At 39.4% G+C, this 20,691-nt stretch overlaps 1 protein-coding gene across 1 annotated transcript; it reads left to right on the top strand.

Annotated features, from left to right (window-relative positions):
- The first annotated feature begins 769 nt into the window (after positions 1-769).
- msl-3 (male-specific lethal 3) lies at positions 770-19,760 on the top strand. Its single transcript, XM_074103562.1, has 13 exons — positions 770-1,563; positions 3,030-3,208; positions 4,384-4,505; positions 6,501-6,615; positions 7,176-7,364; positions 9,159-9,284; positions 11,313-11,521; positions 15,775-15,949; positions 17,116-17,217; positions 18,015-18,123; positions 18,645-18,732; positions 19,108-19,192; positions 19,276-19,760. The coding sequence occupies exons 1-13, from the start codon at positions 1,462-1,464 to the stop codon at positions 19,346-19,348; spliced, it is 1,674 nt and encodes a 557-aa protein (XP_073959663.1). The 5' UTR covers positions 770-1,461; the 3' UTR covers positions 19,349-19,760.
- Positions 19,761-20,691: the final 931 nt, after the last annotated feature.

Consider the following 20,691-nt stretch of genomic DNA (forward strand, 5'->3'; position numbering starts at 1 on the left):
GAATCCGACAATAATATTGTGATAAAATATACGACTTTGTTGTTTAAATGTAAGCAATAATACGATAACAATTTACTTACATGTGAAATGTAACACCATCTTTTTGCAAGCTTTATGTCCCAGATCTCTTTTTACAGCAGAAAACTGAACGATTCGGCATTTTTAACACTGCAGCGCTTATTCGCGCGACTCGATAGTCTAGTTTAAAATCCGAGCGCGCCTTGTTTTATAAAATTCGTATGCCCAGTTGGGCTTGTACATACTTTGACAGAGGGGAACGCGGCGAATGGCTACTCCCTTCCGTAGGAAGCATGTAGGAAGCCCGCGTTGTTGTTATATGTTATAGTTGGGTGACACCAAGGTGACACTCTTTCCCGGCCCGGATAACACCGTCATGAAATACTGTCCCTGTTTTTTTGTGTACACGCCCATACAAACTGCCAGGAGCTTCTATGGGCGTGTACACGAAAAACAGAGTCGGTATTTCCATATCAGTATTATCCGGACCGGGAAAGAGTGTCACCCGCACAAACTTAATGAGGGGCTATCATCGCGAATGAATTCGCCGCTAGAGGCGCTAGTGTAGCGTGAGGTCTCCGAAATGTCAAATCTCATAGTTTTTGGGTGAGCTACGCGGGTTTACTTATAATTAGAATAATTTTGTAAATATTTTGCAATATCTGAAATTAATTATGGCAAATATGCGTTTCTGGGCAATGAATGTCTGTGTTTTGAGACAGTTTTGTCTTTCGGAAACCTTTATCCTCCCCTTTTTTCCGAACAAAACGAGGACTATGGAACACTGTGGCATGCTCGATATTTTTATGGTTCGGTTTTAAGGTGTATTAAATATGATTTTAATCTAAACTTTGTTTTCACGCCCGTAATAACAGACTTTGAAAGCCATACTTAAAAACCTCACGCAACAGTGCGCTATCTAGTGAGACAAAAAACGATAGCCCTCATTCATTAATAGCGCACGTTTACTTTTAAAAGACATCAGAAAAACGCCTTAATTTGACAGCTACTACGTTTTGACATCTTATGTCCAAATGCTACAATAACTCACAAAATCAGAGCAGTTTACGTGCAGTTTACTAGAAATTCCGGTTTGTTCTCGTCACCTCCGTTGCGTTCGGACCAATAAGCATAGACGCCAAACAATAACATGGTTGGGTGAAGTGACGCCCGATTATTTTATTAAAGTTATTTATTTTTGTCTAGTGTCCAAGACGCTGCATAATTTAAAGAAAATACATTTCTATCAATTAAACACAACATATTTCAAAGTAGCTTTAAAACATTTGGGAATTTCTTAGTAGCATTAATTCGGCGGGACTTTACAAATTTGAACAAAACATGCGAATTTATTGAGAAATCTCGCATTTGTATATATTATGCAGCTGAGATTGTGAAAAATATAAGAAGGATATTGTAGCCCTGTTTTCCAGTGAAATTGCAATGGTATCAACGAGGGGAGTTCGTTACAAATTCAGTGAAGGAGAACGCGTGCTCTGTTATGAACCAGATCCTACTAAAGCCAAGGTTCTTTACGATTCAAAGGTAGTTTAGTTTTTTTTTACATTATATCTTGTCTTTTTATACACGGTTACCCTTTTATTTTTGAGTATATTAACTGATAAAGCTTCCTAAATAGGTTAACTATCCAATTTTTACACTAATATGTGCCCTAGTAAGTGTAAAACATTACATGATCAACAAAACTAAATATAACAAATACAAAATTCACATCTATTGTCAAGAAGGCATTAATATCTAAGTAATATTACAAAATGGATGACTAATCACGGATGGAATATGTATGAAAATAATTCTGTTCCGCATTGGTGATCCCTTACTTCAAAAAGTGAATCTACTGTGTTAAAAATGTAGTTGTGTTAAATATTTGTTATGTAAGTCATTAAATAAGAATGTAGATTTGTTTAAAATTATATTTGCTTGTTTGCCATCCAGTCGAATAAAATATATATATATAATATAAGTACCTTGTTAAATTTCTTGCCAGTTTCTTCTAACAGAAGTTTTTCCGAACTGGTGTCAGATTTTTTGATATTCATACATAACTGCTTGTTATAGTTTATTTTTATTATACCTACTATACTACACACTTAATATAAATAACAATATAAATGATAAAATCACCAATGAAAAGTTAATTATTTAAAAGGATCATTAGGCAGTTGTGTAGTTTAGTTAGAACTTGATTTTGTAGTTATTAAGAATAGCTTTGAATGTGATGTTTCCATTTTAACTAACATACATTTTAAATTAATAAGGTACAATTGAAGTTACACTAAACTATCCTAAAAATAAATTAACTATCCATCCATCCATCCATCCCAGACTATATACGTTCCACTGCTGGGCAGAGGCCTCCTCTCAGAACAAGAGGGCTTGGGCCATAGTTCCCATGCGGGCCCAGTGCGGGTTGGGAACTTCACACATACCATTGAATTTGCTTCGCAGGTTTGTGCAGGTTTCCTCACGATGTTTTCCTTCATCGCGAAGCTCGTGGTAAATTTCAAATGTAACTCCGCACATATAAATTAATAATTAATTGTGTTGTATTAATTGTATTTGTTTGTTGTTGTTTACTTAATTATTAATTAATTATATATAATTATATATTATATATTGGTAATTTCGAATATTTTTTTTTATTTGTCCAAAAACTTTGTGAGCTTCCATGGACTAACATTAACTGTAACTAAAGTACACCCAATGTGCAATGGCAGCGTAAACTTTGCGAGGCCCTATGATGGGACACCATGCATTAGATGTAAAAAATTTATTTATTGTTTATTTATTTTTTTCTTCTTATATATTTATAATATATAAAAAGAGAAACTTTCGATGTGCGAGGCCCCTTAGACCCTGAGGCCGTAGGCGGTAGCCCACATCGCCTACGCCTAGCGCCGCCTCTGCCGATGTGTCTAAATTGTAAGACTGGTAAAATTATCTTATCTCATAACTTATTTATTTATTCATTTATCTTTGCTTTTTTTAAGGTACTGGAAGTTATAGAAAGCAAAGATAAACGCGGCCGCCGGTCGGTGGAATACCTTATACACTTTCAAGGCTGGAACTCATCTTGGGACCGCTGCGTCAGCGAAGACTTTGTTTTAAAAGATACAGAGGAAAATCGGCAGCTGCAACGGGATCTTGCCGAAAAATCACAGCTGCAACTGTAATGTTTCCGAGATTACCAATACTAACTAAATCTTTGAATTTGCTCTTGAAAACACACTCATTATTTTTTTTTAGCAAGTAATGACTGTAACAATCTAAACCAATTATATCCATTTGTGACCCACTTGAAACTCTTTCACAGAAAATGTTACTCTGATGATGTTCTATGTTGAGTAATATAACAAATCATTTGATAGTATAATAGTAAAGCCATATGCATTTGCAGCTTAATGCAAACTACATTAACAGTTCATTGTCTTTTCCCATCTGCTCTGTTCTACTTATTTTATCCATTCATGAGAGATCAAAATCTCTTGAATTTATTAAAATAACTAGCTACTGCCTGTGGCCTTGCCCCTGCTCCTTTTTTTTATCTTTGTTTAACATTAACCTTGGTCTGACAATAATGATCACAACAAAAAAACCGGCCAAAAGCGTGTCGGACACGCCCAAAATAGGGTTCCGTAGCCATTACGAAAAAATTAAGTAATACTTTTCTAAGGATTTCGTATTTTATACGGAATCTTCCAAGTTTAGGTATATTTTATACCCTATGCTGCTATTTACTCTTAAACTACTAATAATTCTCAAGCAAACTTAACCGTTATAGTTTTCCTTGTAAGTTTGATATACTTACTACCATCCTGAATTTTTGCAAATTTTTCCACCCTCCGGTTTAGATTTTAGAGGGGGGGGGACGCTCGATTTTAATAAAAATTTGCACTTTCAAGTTGAATATTCCGCAAACAAATCACTGAATCGAAAAATCGACTTAGCAAACTCCTAATGGTCCAACCTAAGAACCTATCCAACGATACCCCACACTATAGGGTTGGATGAGAAAAAAAAATCACCTCCACTTTATGTCTATGGGAGGTACCCTAAAAAAAATTTTTTTTGAATGTTTTATTGTACCATTTTGTCGGCATAGTTTACATATATATACGTGCAAAATTAAAGCTTTCTAGCATTGATAGTCCCTGAGCAAAGCCGCGGATGGACAGACAGACAGATAGACATGGCGAAACTATAAGGGTTCCGTTTTTGCCATTTTGGCTCCGGAACCCTAAAAATTGCTATCCAATTTGGTGTCCTTGTTTGGAAGTTATACACATACATTTCAGGGATAAATTTTTATTTATATAATAAGATATGTACTTTGTTGTCTGTTAGTGGAGCATACTTGTACCGACGTGAGCGCAAGAAGTGCAGCAGCGCGAGCGGCGGCGGGCCCGCCAAGAGGACGCGCCACGGCTTCAGCGACGACGGCTCCTCTAGCAGCACGCCTCCTGATGGTAAGAGCCCCCATATCTTGGTCAGTTTACTTCCATTCATCAGTATAGTATGGTACATGCGCATAAAAAATGTGTACTAAATAAATCCGGAATATCTCAACAGCTTAGTTTGGCTATAATTTTTTTTTAGGATTATTTTTTGTGGGTGACAAATATTTTCCTACATTGATAAATTTTCAAAATAAACCATGTCAAAGGCGTGAATCAAAAATTCCGATGTAATGTTACAGAGGTGTCCAAGTAAACTAATGCAACCATCTGCTGAAATATTTCAGATTTATTTTAAGACACCTTTTTGTAATAAGGGAATGAAAGAAGGAAAGATACCAATGTGTCTTTCAGAAACATTAATGAACTGTAATGAATCCTAAATTTGTTAATGAAAAATACATACTTACTCTGAAACTTTCTTCTTATTGCATACTTTGAGACGTCCAACAGACTATCTAGCTGGTCAACTGGTAACACACTTGTTTTTTTTTTACAAAATTTCATAAAATATGAGCACTACAATTTTTTTTTTTTTTCTAAAGGACCGACGTTTCATCTGCTTTGCAATGGTCTAGAGCGCGTAAAAACTGATCTACCCGCTCATTTGCAATGTTGATAAGATCATCAATATATATGTAAATAATATTATACATATAATTATGGATATCGTGTTTAATGGAACCGTTACAGAAACTTAATAAAATGAGGTGAATAAGAAAACTAAATTAATTTATGATCAGATTGATCAGTTAAGCCATCGAGATTTTCAAACTTTCACTATTATAATCGAACAAACAAACACCAATGTTGCCATCAATAGCTTCCTTTTTCTTTCATGTTGTTTTTTCTTCGATATGACAAATCGTACCAGCAATAACCATGCTACGTAATTGTATTCATAAAAATAATAACATCAATTAGGATCCAAACCTTAGGATCAATATTATTGAAAGCTCAATAGTAAATATACTGTTGCATCCGTGCTTACAACACTGCAATTAATCCTCTGTCACAAAATACGAACAAGATCTCGATGTTTCTCATAATCGAAACATACTTGTAACAAAAAATTGGACCAATTGTGAGGGTAGTTAGTCAAACAGAAAACGCAGTGCCACTTTATTTGCTTTCTCAGTCATCCAGTGGTTACGACCGATCATTGTAGTGAAATGAAAATGCGGCTAAAAGTGTTGAAACGTCGGTGCCGCCGTGGATTTAAAAGAGGAAGTAGGTAAATCAAATTGTATTTGCATGTCAATAGTCCAACACAACAAAACAAAGGTCCAACGCAATCTAAATCATAGTCGCTTTCACCACTTCTTTCTGTCAGACGGTATATACGGCAGAAGAGATTGTGAATGCGATAGCGAGCGCCCGAGCGTTAGACAGTATAGCCTCAGAGACCTTAAAGGAGGAGAAAGATATACATAATTATATTAGTTACTATACTAAAGATATGTAACTTCCTTGTTACTTCAAAACGTGTAAATAAACGTGAATAATTAAAAACTAACTAGGCTGGTTTGACCCATGGTCTCGCAAACATAGGATCGTAGGTTCGAATCCGGACTCGCACCTCGTGAGTTTTTCGAAATTCATGTGTGAAATAGCATTTGAAATTTACCACAAGCTTTACGGTGAAGGAAAACATGGCGAGAAAACCTGGAGAAACCTGCAAAGTAATTCAACGGTGCGTGTGATGTTCCCAATCCGCACTGGGCCCGCGTGGGAACTACGGCCCAATAGCCCTCTCATTCTAAGAGGCCTGTACCCAACATTGGCACCTATGATATTGATGACTTAACTCTTTGACTGTCCGTGCATTACATATAATACACCGTCAAACTAGCTCTGTCACGTCCAGGTTACGTGACGTCAGTAATGGATGATTCTGTACATAAGTGTTTCTGTACCTGTAATGACATGACAGTGGCGAAAGCGAGGGACAGTGAAAGTGTTAAAAACTGTTAACACTGCTCGGTGTTTCATGTGTTGATTGTGTAGAGGGCGAGACAGGCGACACGGATTCCTCGTCGATCTCGGGCTCGAGTTCGGCACGCTCGCCGCCGCCGCTGGCGCTGCTCGGCCGCGCTAACATCACCTTGCCCTCCGCTCTCAGGTAGCTATATGAAAAGGTTGAAACATCTTGTGCAGGCTGGAGATGATTTCATTTTTATCGCCCGAACGAAGAGGGGTGTTATAAGTTTCACGCCAAATTTCTGGCTGTCTGCGACATCGTACATAGATCTCAAATAATGCATGGACCGATTTCGATACAGTTTTTACGTGAAAGCTACTTTCCTTTAAAACCCGATGCCACGCCACGCTTGCACGAGCAATCCAACGCGTGTCAGTACTCGGTGACGGTGACTCAACGGGGTCACGTCGTTTTGTCACCAAATTAGTTTTAAATATTTTTAATTATAAATATGTATGTTAGTCTGTAAGGTATTTATTGTATGGGCCAAGTTGCCTGAAATAAATGAATTTATTATTATAATTACTAATCAATCCCACATATTTATTATGGTCAGGCGCAGATAGAAACATGCGTCGGACGACGTGGCGTGGCGTCGCGTTTTAATAGTATGTTTCCGCCTTTGAGTGGTAATGTGGTATTGTTTTGACATTCATAAGTGCTTGCTATAGCCTAAATTGAATAAGATATTTTGACATCAGGGACCGTCTAACGTTCGACTACCATCTGGTGGTGAAGCGCGGGCGGCTGTCGCGGCTGCCGGCGGCGCCGAGCGCGGCGCAGGTGCTGGAGTCGTTCGTGAAGTGGTTCGCGCGCGCCGGCGCCTGGCACCCCGCGCGCCCGCGGCACGACCCGCCCGTGCGCCCCGACCTGCTGGACGTGTCATGCAGGTACACTGACTGAGCTGAGTGAAGTGGTTCGCGCGCGCCGGCGCCTGGCACCCCGCGCGCCCGCGGCACGACCCGCCCGTGCGCCCCGACCTGCTGGACGTGTCATGCAGGTACACTGACTGAGCTGAGTGAAGTGGTTCGCGCGCGCCGGCGCCTGGCACACCCGCGCGCCCGCGGCACGACCCGCCCGTGCGCCCGACCTGCTGGACGTGTCATGCAGGTACACTGACTGAGCTGAGTGAAGTGGTTCGCGCGCGCCGGCGCCTGGCACCCCGCGCGCCCGCGCACGACCCGCCCGTGCGCCCCGACCTGCTGGACGTGTCATGCAGGTACACTGACTGAGCTGAGTGAAGTGGTTCGCGCGCGCCGGCGCCTGGCACCCCGCGCGCCCGCGGCACGACCCGCCCGTGCGCCCCGACCTGCTGGACGTGTCATGCAGGTACACTGACTGAGCTGAGTGAAGTGGTTCGCGCGCGCCGGCGCCTGGCACCCCGCGCGCCCGCGGCACGACCCGCCCGTGCGCCCCGACCTGCTGGACGTGTCATGCAGGTACACTGACTGAGCTGAGTGAAGTGGTTCGCGCGCGCCGGCGCCTGGCACCCCGCGCGCCCGCGGCACGACCCGCCCGTGCGCCCCGACCTGCTGGACGTGTCGTGCAGGTACACTAATAAAGCCGCATTCACATTTATCTTTCGTGTTGCGTCGTGACGCATAAGAACGGTATCGATTTCATACATTTTATATGGTTGCGTTCACATTTGGGCCAATCAACTATTTTACCGACACTTTGGGCGTCTCCTGCGTTACCAAAATTGTCTCTAGCGTTACCAAAAAATCGTACTTCCAACAAGATATTTCACGGTTTAATAGGTTGAACTTACGGTGGATGCCATGTATTCATGTACACCATCTATTAAATTACAGAAAAACATGTTTACTTACAAAAATCTGCAATTGTTTGAAAAATGTCGCGGACAGATTAGTGTCGGTAAAAAAGTTGATTGACCCATTTATCTGATGCAGTGAGTGTGAGAGACAGAGAGCATCACAACAGAACACGAGAGATAAATGTGAATGCGGCTTTACATTGTAAATGCGAAGGTTTGTGTATCCATTAGTGTGCTTTTTGAATGAAATCGTGACATTGACGATGCGAGTAATTTGAGTAGTTTGAGTAGTTTTGAGTATTGGTGATGCGATGTAAGTATATACCTTTGTAGGTACAAGATACCTTTGAACAACGCCTACTTCATTTTTAGCTTCAAAGTCCATTTATCCCAGCCTATATACGTCCCACTGCTGGGCACAGGCCTCCTTTTAGAACAAGAGGGCTTGAGCCATAGTTCCCACGCGGGCCCAGTGCGGATTGAGAACTTCACACGCACCATTGAATTGCTTCGCAGGTTTGTGCAGGTTTCCTCACGATGTTTTCCTTCACCGCAAAGCTCGTGGTAAATTTCAAATGTAATTCCGCACATGAACTTCGAAAAACTCAGAGGTGCGAGCCGGGGTTTGAACCCACGATCCTCTGCTTGAGAGGCGATAGGTCAAACCACTAGGCCACCACGCCTTCTTCAAAGTATCGTTACAAAAAGTACTTGTGGTGTCAGAAGGAATGTACCGAATAAGTACTTAACCCAGTTAAGTGTTAACTTGTATCCCTTCATTCCAATTCCAATCCGCACAGGGCCCGCGTGGGAACTAGGGCTCAGGCCCTCACTGAGAAGAAGCCTGTGTTCAGCAGTGTGACGTATAAAGGGCGTGATGTTTCATCGTTATTTGTATTCCCCGCAGACTGAACCTGGTGCGCGAGGTGGCGGACGGTCTGCGCGTATACTTCGACTTCGTGCTGCGCGCGCAGCTTCTATACAAACAGGAGCGCGCGCAGTACCACGACCTGTGCGGACAGTTCCTGCACGAGTCAGTACACTCCGCTTTGTACATAAATAAATATCATGGGACAATAAGGGCTACTTGACAGACGAAATATCGCTAGATGACGTTAATCTTGCTTGAACTTGGCTCATGAAGTTATTTAACTAAATGAACCAATAACCCTATTGTTCATTTCTTATATTAATAATTTCGTCAAGGGGTACGGTAGACTCGAACGAAATGCACATCAAATTGAAGAGCGTAAAAAATTAGTCAATCCGAGTCGACAACTTGTAGGCGGAAAATTCGGATTATCGAGTATTTTCAATTATAAACTTGAATAAATTACTAAGTATATAATGGCGTTGCGAAGTAAACATGTCAATCCATCAAAGTGGCGTTAGTGTCACGTCATCACGTGTCACAGGTTTGCATTTCGTTCTCGATTGTGACCTCTTAGGTCTAATTTCTTTGATTATGAGACAGAAAATCTTAGTTATTTGGTTAAATAAGATTTAGAGAAATATCTACTGGTGAAATACCGATACATAGGTTAGCTGTGAAAGTATTTGTAGTAATATTAAGGCTGTACTTACTCTGTAAGGCTATACTTTTCGATAAAATCTTTAGTGACAAAAAAATTTTTTACAAACTAATATCATTATTAGTCTACATTTTACCCGAGCGAAGCCGGGTTTTCATCTAGTAGTTAAATAAATTCATATTCAATATTCCCATATTACTGCAATTTTCTGCCGCCAGAGTGCAGCACTAGCACAAAACCGTAAACAGTTTTTTGAGTATCTTAAATGCCCTATTATCATCATATTATTTCGATTATTTTTTTGGAAATATAGCTCTATCGTTACTATCAATGTACATAAATATCATATTATTTTGTTACTAATAAATATAACATGATTTCTATAGGTACTATTAACTCTTTGGTCATGATCTGTCATGGCGACAAAATATAAAGAGAACTGACGTTGTCGTTGCGGTTTACGCTAGTGTCGCCCCCTGCGCAGAGCTTTGCCTAATATGCCCTAGGGGTCATTCAAGTACATATTACGTAAGTACGGAAGGGGAGTTTAAAGACATGGGGGCTGAGGGGGGGTGTCTAGAATTTGCTAACGTCAGCAATATTTATTTATTATTTATTGTTTTTTTTTGCAATAACAATAAATAAACCCTTTTAAAATATATACCAATATTTACGTAAGCATAGGGGTGAGGGGGTAGGGTTTTTCTGACTTTCGCTGACAAGGGGGAGGAGGGAGTTAAAAATTACTAAAATTCTACTTACGTAATACTTGAATGCAATATCGTATTGCAAGCAAGATCGTAACGTCAAACGGATCTCACGATACTACCGCCATCTAGCGATATTACGCCTGTCAAGTGGCCCTCATTGACACCAATTGACCTGTCCCAAACTAAGCAAGTACTATACTTAATTAAGGGGCTTAATTTGAAAATACTTAAATGGCGCGTGAAGTCCGTTTGACAACTTTGACATTTCTGTCACTCATTCAGTCATTTGAGACATTTGTTACCAGAATCACAGTTGAAGCAATGTGCCAGCCTTCTTCCGACACGTAGAAATATGATGTCGTTTCTGTTTGTTTTGTTTGAATAGACGCGAGACGGTATCACGCTTATCGTCATTTAAAATTAATCAATGGGTGGTGAAACAGCCCCTAGAATAATAAACTGATGTCAATAATAAAAATCATACCTAACTATAAGTTTTTTACCATCCGGTATCCGGCCGGATAGTACGCAACTAACCGGTATTCGGCCGAATAGTAAAATAGTGGCCGGATACCGGATATTGGCCGGATAGGCCGGATACCGGATACTGGCCGGATATCCGTTGCATCTCTAGTGTAAACAACTTAGGTAAGACAACCCGTTACAAGCCAGGTAGTGCACCTGGGGTACCTGAGATGGCGTGATGGGTTGTTGCCGAGCCCGCTGCATGTGTTGGCTACTATGCGAAGACCAGTTTCTGCCTCTTTTAATAATATAATAACGTTGCGCCGACATGACTATACTGTATTTCTAAACCAGGGAAGAGACTGAGGAAGAGGACATCAAATCAGAAATGGAAGAGGACGAGAGTGCTCCGCCAGAGGTCGCGCAGAGCACTGCCGCGGAGGCGGCGGAATCAGCCGAGCGGGATATCAAGAGCCCGAAGATTCCCGAGTACTCGCATCTACCACCCGACCCCGTCCCGCTTGAGAAAACAGAGGAAGACACGGCCAACACCAGCAATACAGGTATTCATTCCATTTTGTTTCATATATGTAGTTGAATATATGCTATATGGGTTTTTTATATGCTGTATGGTTTTTGATTCTCGCGGCTCCATATCCCATAAATAGGTACACACACTTTTATGACTTGTATTAATGGATTCAACCTAGTAGGTATTAATAATATATAATATTATTAAGTTAAGTTATTGTAGGATTCATTAATTAATATAGGTACAGACACTGATGTATTAAACTGTAGATACACATTGCCAAAAAAAATCCCCATCAAAGAATGTCCGAACTATTATTTGTTTGTGTAACAAATAAAATCATCACCCACACAAATTAATTAAAAGAATACGTGACGAAATTTGAACCTAGTCTTTACTAAGTTACAGTTGAATTTCGCTAGCGGCATATTCCACAATTAATAAAAATATTTACGTGTGCGTAGAAACACTGATCCCACCACACAAACAAATAGAAAGAATACGTGACGAAATTGAACCTAGTCTTTACTCTATTACAGTTGAATTTCGCTAGCGGCAAAACTCCACAACGCTTGACACTTGACAGCTAACTCCACAATTTCACATAGCATGCTCGATTATGAATGTAAGCCTTATCAGAAAAGGCAGAGGGATTAATTTCACTTGCTACATTGAAGGCGACGTTGCAAGATTGCTTGGATGAGTTTGACGTTTCTTAAGACGGACGAATTTAGGTTGTAGAACAAAGAATGCATTCGGACTTTCGGAGAGGACTTTCGTAATAAAAAGTTTTGTCAATTAAATTAAAAAAAATTAAAAGGTAACTTTTAAGCTAATTTTCTTTAGTCCAAATGTTTACCGTTTTCGAGATAATCTATATACAGCCGGAATAAGACTATTTGATGCCTTAAGCGATGCACGCCTATGCCCCCCCCCCCCTTATCGATATTTAAATACTTAAGTATTTATTACGACGAAATATTATATTTATGAAAGACGATAGAGATTATGGGAGGCACGAGCGAGCGGATTTTCAAACAGCCTTACCTTTTATGTGCTAACAAAAAAAAATTTGGTGCTGTTTATGGTGCCCCCAAGACGTGATGCCCTAAGCAATCGCTTAATTTGCTTATGGGCTAATCCGGCACTGTCTATATATATAAAATTAAACTGACTAACTGACTGTTGATATATCAACGCACAGCCCAAAACGCTGCACCTAGAGACCTACTTTATGCCCCTGGTTACCGAAGTACTCGTCAAGGCGACAAACGAGTCCAAACTCGATGTTGTCGTGTCGTTTATCACAGAGTTCCTATGGTCACCCGCTAGCTTTATCATCAGATCAACTCCATGTTATAATAATATTGCATTGTCATCGGATTTAAGTTTACATGCGTGTAAAATTTCAGCTCAATCTGTTGAAGATATCCACTTCAAATTTGAGTTGAAAGATTCCACCCGAGCAAACATAGTTACATTATACTGCAAATAAATATAATGCTTGTAATAAGTTTTTGTTAAAAAAATAATTTTAATACAAGCTTTTTGCCAAATGTACTTTTTGTTGACTGTACTTGAATTGTCGTCTAAACTACATATCTGTACCAAATTTCAAGTCGGTACTATTAACTATTGAGGAGTTCCCTCCTGCAGAGACGATTCTGACAGAACCACCAAGTTGTCACTACCAGATTATTGTATTGTCACCAAATTTACATAAGTATGCCAAATTTCAAGTCGATCGGACCACTGGAAGTGGGTCAAATTTAGCTTCCAAGATTTGACCCAAACAAACAATAAATAAATAAATAAGCAAACAGGGCAAGCTACAGAAAAGCTTCTAAAAATATCGCCGAAATGTAAGCACTTGTGCAAGTATTTCGAATAAAAAATAATTTGAATTCGCATCCTCCTTGGTTCTGGCTGTTTGCTTCTAAAACCATTGCCAGTGCACGCCGCGCGCAGCTCAAAAAAAAATTGCAGGCTGTCTGTCAGCACAGTTCATTCGCGGGAAATTCGGCGGACTTCGTATGTTGTGTAATTAAATAATGAAGCTCGACTAGTGTGAATAAATTGTAAACTGCATTATACACCTTGTAAACAGTGTAAAATACTTAGTATGATTTTTTTAGTGTAAAAAACAATAGGTAAACATAGTGATTAATACGGTGTAGATTTGGCGAGCGCTTTATCAAAGTTGGCTTCATTGAGGTTTGTGGTTCATAAATTGCTTTATTAATTTTGCACAAAAACGAATAAACCACACAGTCAGACAGTCAGTACATTATTTTATCGAAGCTTTTATAAAACATAATTAAAATCGCAAACTTCAAGGTAAATATTCAAACGACATAGCTACCCGTTGCTAGGCGACTCGGTAAATAAAATAGAGTGACGGCAACTCCACTACACTTTTGTTCCATGTTCTGTTGTTTATCTGTTTCGTTTTACTGATATGCTCTTCTGTGCGTGTGACAAAGACAAGACATTTGTCAATGTTGTGGAATTCTGGCAACGTTTATCTTTTAATTAGCAATTTAGAAATGGCTTTAAAATTAATTTAAATCAATATTTCTCTCTGATTATTAGAATTTAACAGAAAAAACAACAAATACTCGCTGAAAGTATGATATTCCATCAGATTTGTTCCGTTTTCGCGAGTAATTTTTGCACTTTTTAAAGACGCACGTGGGCATCGTTACGCTTGCACTGACAACAACGTACTGAGAAAAAAGAAGGCCACATTTACCAAAGTGGCGCTCATTTGGCTCGGACATATTCGGACGCGCGACTGTGGATCTACAGTTTAATACATCAGTGGGTACAGAAATTAGTTATTGTAAAAGAAAAGATTTTAAAATAGTAAATACATAGATAAATTATAACAACAAATGCTATACCCTACCAGGGTTCATGTTAACTTTAAGAGCTTATGTTACATGTATGCACCATATAAATAAATAAATAATAATAAATGTGAAAGTTTGTGTGTTAGTTTGTTTCTTAAACTCGATTACGCAAACCAACTAAGACATAGAAAACTTTTTATCCCGTGTTATTGTACAGAATATAATTCCCGCGGAACTTCGTAGGAAATTGTAACTAAATGATTATGTACCTACTACACGACATAGGACATAGAAACTGTGAGCTTTCTTGTCTAACGCGTACACCATCGTAATCGTTATTTTTACAAGCTTTTCTTTAGCTTGCCCTGTTTGTTTATTTATTTTTATTTGTTTGAGTCAAATCTTGGAAGCTAAATTTGACCCACTACCAGTAGTCTGATTGACTTGAATTTGACATACTTATGTAAATTTAGTGAAAATACAATAATCTGGTAGTGACATCTTGGTGGTCCTGCCAGGATCGTCTCCGCAGGAGGGAACTCTTTAATGGTTAATAGGACTTTAAATTTGGTACGGATATGTAGTTTAGATGACAATGCAAGTACTTAAAAAAATGAAAAAATGAAATTTTTAACAAAAACTTATTTCAAACTGTATTGTTTTCTATACAAAATTTTATAGATATTTACAGCCTTATTCATAAAAAGTTAGAGCCTCCTTGAAGGCTCCTTGAAGGCCCGATGCTAAAAAACATGATTCATAAACGTCTGTTAGCGCTAATCAGTCGATCAAGGCTCTGCTAAAGTTAGAGGACCGTAGACCCTCCTTTATCTCCCTGCTAAGTCACAAAATGGCCGCCACAAGTTTGAACAGCTGACTTTGACAAGAGCAAAAAACCATACCGAAGATATTTATAGTGAAGGCAGGGCTACGCAAAGATTAAAAAAAAAACTGGAAAATTTATTTTCAGGAATTTGTATTTAAAAATCCTCTAAATTAGCAACAATAAATTAACAATAAATATGAAAAAAAATTAGCATGATTAAAATAATTATGGCTTTTTGCACAACATAAACATGCGGATCGGAAATGGCGGGAAAACAAACATCTCGCTTTTTATTTTTTTTCCCTGCTAATTTGCTGTCACTGCTGTCAATTTTTTTTTTAAATTATCGATTAGGCCATTTTTTGTCTTTGATTTGTCAAGGTGGCCAACATAACGCGTCTAATCAGTCTATCAGCAGCTCAACAACTAGCAGACTGCTAGCAAGTGTTTATGAATCATACTTCTTGACAACCGTCTATTAAGCTTAATCAGTCTGCTAAGTAACAGACCGATCAAACCTCAATTAAGGTTTTTTTATGAATAAGGCTGTGAGACAGCGCGCGGGTAGATAATAACGCCACAGATTTCCAACTTCAGTTCCTACAGAGGAGCAACCGAACAACCATTCGCCCGCGACGGCGGCGACCACGGATGAGGCGGGCGGCGGCGGTAGCGGGGGCGGAAGCGTTAGCGGCGGCGGCGGCCGAGAGCCCGAGGATGCTGCCGTCGACCGCGCCCGCGACGCCCGCCCCGCCACGCGCAGCGGACATCTTGCCAGGAGGTACACATACACATCACATAATACGACCCAGTCTAACCCTTATTTTACCCATGTTTTAAATATCAGAGAGATGTTATATTAGCCTGTAGTAAAATACCATCGGAATAAGAATCTGTAGTACATTGGATAAGTTCATATTTTAGCACTCTTCTATTACCAATTTCAAACAGTGCCTACGATAATAACGTCAATCTATTTTTTTTCTACTCGCGTAGTACGTACAATGTGAGGAGAGAGAGAGAGAGAGAAACATTTATTTACACATAAAAATAAATTAGATGGAGAGAAAAAAATAATAATAATAATATCGAATAGTATAAAGAGGACCCCACTCAGCATACTGTTACGGCAAGCCGCAACGCTGTTATAACGATATCGCTATCGGTAATCCAATGAGGTACAGTGTGATCGCAACTTTGACATTTCATTGTGAAACGTTTCACATTCTTCGCACTGCAAATGGCGGAAATGAAAATAAATAAAAAAAACTTCAACCATTCTATTTTATTTACTTAATTATTGTTAAATCGACTTTATAGATTAATTATAATATATTTACATAACGGAAAATAAATGAATTTTACAGTTATTATTAAATTTTAATATTTCAACATTATTTGGCTGTATTCAAAGTTCCCGGGTCCATTCTAAGGTTGTAATTAGTGAAAAACAAAAGTTTTGAATTAGCGGGATTTGTTTTTCTTTTGCACGGAGTTCTTGAAAATTTAAACGACTTTTTATCTGTGAGAACTGTGACTTTGGTGAATTACGTGATGCAGAAATGATGACGCCGCTAGAAATAAAAAAAACAGGCGGAATTGGAAGTGAGCAGTAATTTACTATCTTTAAAATCGAAAATTTCATTTATTGTCCGTTATGTAAGTATTCGTTTATAATAATAATAATAATAATAATCATTGATTTCAGACAAAACAATGAATGTTTATGTTTGAGCTCGTAGAAAAAGTAATGTATGCAACTATTTATAATCAGCCATTGAGACACTCATGCGGATCTATTATGACAATCGGCTTCGCCTCATGTCATAAACTCGCACTCAATGGCCCTTATATACAGTTGCATAAAATACTATTGTTTCATTGTTGCTTTAGAAAAGCTCGCCCACGAGAGCATGACTGATATTTCGTGTTATCTTTGATTTGTAGACTCCGGTCGCATAAGTCGGCCGTGTCGCAGTCTGAGAACGAGGAGCCGGCGCCCTGCACCTCCACGGGGGAACAACGCACCTTCGAGACTCTCTCTTCCAGGTAACATGAAACCCCGTAAACAATCCAAGACTGACATTGAGTTTGACATTATGCAACCACGTTAGGGGTTACTGGGAGTGTGATGTTTAGTGTGGTTTTAATATTTTGATTCGGATTGGGAATTTGCGGGATAGATTTAGGGACCCGGTCATTTGAAAGGCATTCGGGGCCGAAGCCAGCAAGGGGCCTTTGGTACCTTGCCTTATAATATAGTAGTGAAATGGGCGTTATGGGCGCGCGCAGCCGCAGCTGCTAAAGGTCCATCCCCAAATACACCCATGAGGGCTATGGAGGAGATAACGGATACCTACTATTTTAATATCTCACAAATTCTGCTGTGTAAGCGGAGACTTCCCGTCCACGTATGTGGCCCTTAAATTGTCGCTCACTTTAGGCAAGATGGCAACATTGGTGTGAACGGCTACGTAACCTATCCCATTCTGGGCGTGTCGGACACGCTCTTGGCTGGTTTTTTGACATTCATATATGCCTATGTTTTAAACTTTCGTGATTTTATATACCACAAACGAGACTTATCATGCGAACAAACGGGTAATAATTACCTCGATATTTCGACCGCAGTACAGTGGCCGTGGTCACGAGTAGACCGAGCTTAACGTTTCTGACGCTCGCGATCGCAATCAAATGACAGTTTTTGTATGCGAAATCTGTCGTTTGATTGTGATCGTGAACGTAAAAAACGTTAGGCAACACGGCCTCTGGTTATAGCCTAAATCGGATAAGATATTTTGAGCAGTGGGGCCCGAATAGACTGGGATTGTTTTGATTGCGTGCAGTGTGGGCAGCAGCGGGTCGTCGCTGAGCGAGTGCTGGGCGCGTCCCGCGCAGGCCGCCGCGCCCGCCGCCGCGCCCACCAGGACGCCGCTGTCGCAGCTGCTCGATAAGGTACCTACGGCTAGGAACAGCGGAGGCTAAAACGAAATTCGAAGTTCGTATCGTACCGTCCCTCTCACCCTCGTATTAATGTTGTTAGCGTCAGCGGAACGGCAAGATACAAAGTTCGAATTTTGCACTTAGGGCCTGTTTTCAACTTTATAATACGAAATTCTTTCCTATTTAAATCCAAAATTTCATATTTTTTTAAATTGAATTCTGCCCCGTTTCCTCATTTTGTCATTGGGATTGTGCCGTTGTCCGTTATATCTGAACTTTTACCTATGTCGCAAAAAAAAACTTCGCTAATGTCGAGGTAGAAAAAGTAAGTAACCCCCTGTTTCACCAGTTTCTGTTACGTTCCAGTTAAATGTGACGCGATCTCAGTCGCGAGCCCATAGAAAAAACCTTACGGGACAGTCATCGATCTAAATCAATGGGGACAGTGGACAAAATAAGGTTAAGAACCTGTTGTTTGCACTGTGGCAATAAAATTGCGCAAGTATTATTATTATGAACATGTTTCAACGTAGGTGGCGAAATGGCAGATTGTCCCTCGAGAAGGCACCGAGCACCTCCCGTGCCGCGTGTACGGGGCGATACACCTAGCGAGGCTGTTCGGTAATTATATTTAATTTAATACTTGCCTGAATTTAACTTATTGGCTGACACTCACGGAATCTTATTGGTTTTCCATGAAAAGAAATAACCTAAGACACGAAGCACAACACGTTGTGGGGCCGCGGTCACGAATTTGGCGAACAATGTATGAATGTTAGCGCGCTTGTGCGTGCCACCGTTACATATTTGCGACCGACATTTTTTTATGTGAAATGTTTTTTTTTTTAAATTTTCAGCCATATTATTATTATGCCACAATTCGCTGGTTCTACTCTATGCATTGGCTCTAAGAAAGAAAATAGTGTCCTTACCTTTACCTGCTGTTGCAGTAAGTAATTTTGACACTCAAAATAAAGTTTATTAATTTTGTTACAGTAAAATTACCCGACTTTTTGAACGCAACACAAATGCCTGACTTCAAGTTAAAACTCATCTTGAAGCATGTTGATATGTTTATACAGTAAGTGTTATTTTCATCCGTTTTTTTTTTTCAACTGTTACATGCATTATTTACTTATTTATCTATAATAAATATTATAACAGGTACTTGGACGAGCACAGCGAGTGGTTTGGAGAAATGTACTACATAGCAGATAACGTATCGCGGTCGCATTGAAAATAGACACAATTTTACTTTTATCAAATATTACATACTTAAATAATATCTAACAAATTCCGTCATTCCAATAATTAATGAAAATATTTTCATCAAGCAATTTTATGATCAAGGACTAGACTTCAAAGTTGGTTTATGCAAACCCTAATAATAAGTATGTGTGCCGTCTATCTGGGCATGTATGTGAGACACAGTAGATATTTTTTTAATCACTTTGTAATATTATTTTTACAAGCACACACTAACTTTTGGTTAGTTTGTAATGTTTTGTGAAAAACGTAATTAGCAGGTACTGTTGATTGCACTATTAGTAACTATTAATATTATATACACTGGGTGGGTGCGAATTACGAACCCTTTCGGCCACCCACAATCCGGCCAGAGTACTGAGACGTAACGAGTATTGCTTAAATTTAAAAAAAAAAGTATTGTATCGTGTTTTTTACAACAGATAAAGCTCAAATTTCAGTGCAGTCGCCAGTCACCTCAGTTATTTCCAATCAGTTATTTTGGAGCGGCCAAGGTGATCAAAAATATCGAAACATGAACTCTAATCTCTTGAGAATAGAGTGCATGTTCCGATATTTTTAAATATCTCGGCCGCTCTGAAACATGGCGACTGTAACAATTATTGAAGACAGCTAGTTTGATTTGAATCTGTATGAATCCTGATAGAGGTCTGGATACAGAATGTCTATTTTTAATTAAAAATCTGTTTTAGATTTATTCTATTGCAACGTACAATTGGAGTTACGTCCCTTTAGAATAAGTACATTTTAATAATTTACTAAAATAAGTATTGGACATTTTTTTTTCATATTTCTGTAAATAATGTAATGTCAGTTAGCTTATAAAATGATAGTGCAAGTATGAAACTGCACGGGAATGCATAGGTGCCTCAGGCCTATGCACGCGAAACATGTTTATTGTAAGTTTTGTTTCTTCCACTCGTAACAGGATGTATGAAAATATGTGTTTCGATTGGGTTATACATATCAGTGGTGTGGATTCATCAAAATTCCATCCCACTGGGATTTACCTAAATTTTTACACACATTAGTGATGTGATGATGATGATATGTATGCTAACCCTAACAATGTGAATTCCATGCTACTGATACATGTATCATCATCCCAGCCTATATACGTCCCACTGCTGGGCACAGGCCTCCTATCAGAATGAGAGGGCTTACATGTATACATTATACATAAATATGTTATGTTTATAATAATAAAAGATGAAAACAAATCAATGCCATAGAGCCCACACAGGACTGCATTCTGATTGCAATGCAACGCTGACTATACTATCGTACTAACAATCGTGCATGACTTGTTACAGA

This window comes from Choristoneura fumiferana, chromosome 20 (assembly GCF_025370935.1).
Source record: "Choristoneura fumiferana chromosome 20, NRCan_CFum_1, whole genome shotgun sequence".
In the NCBI taxonomy this organism is placed as follows: Eukaryota; Metazoa; Arthropoda; class Insecta; order Lepidoptera; family Tortricidae; genus Choristoneura; species Choristoneura fumiferana.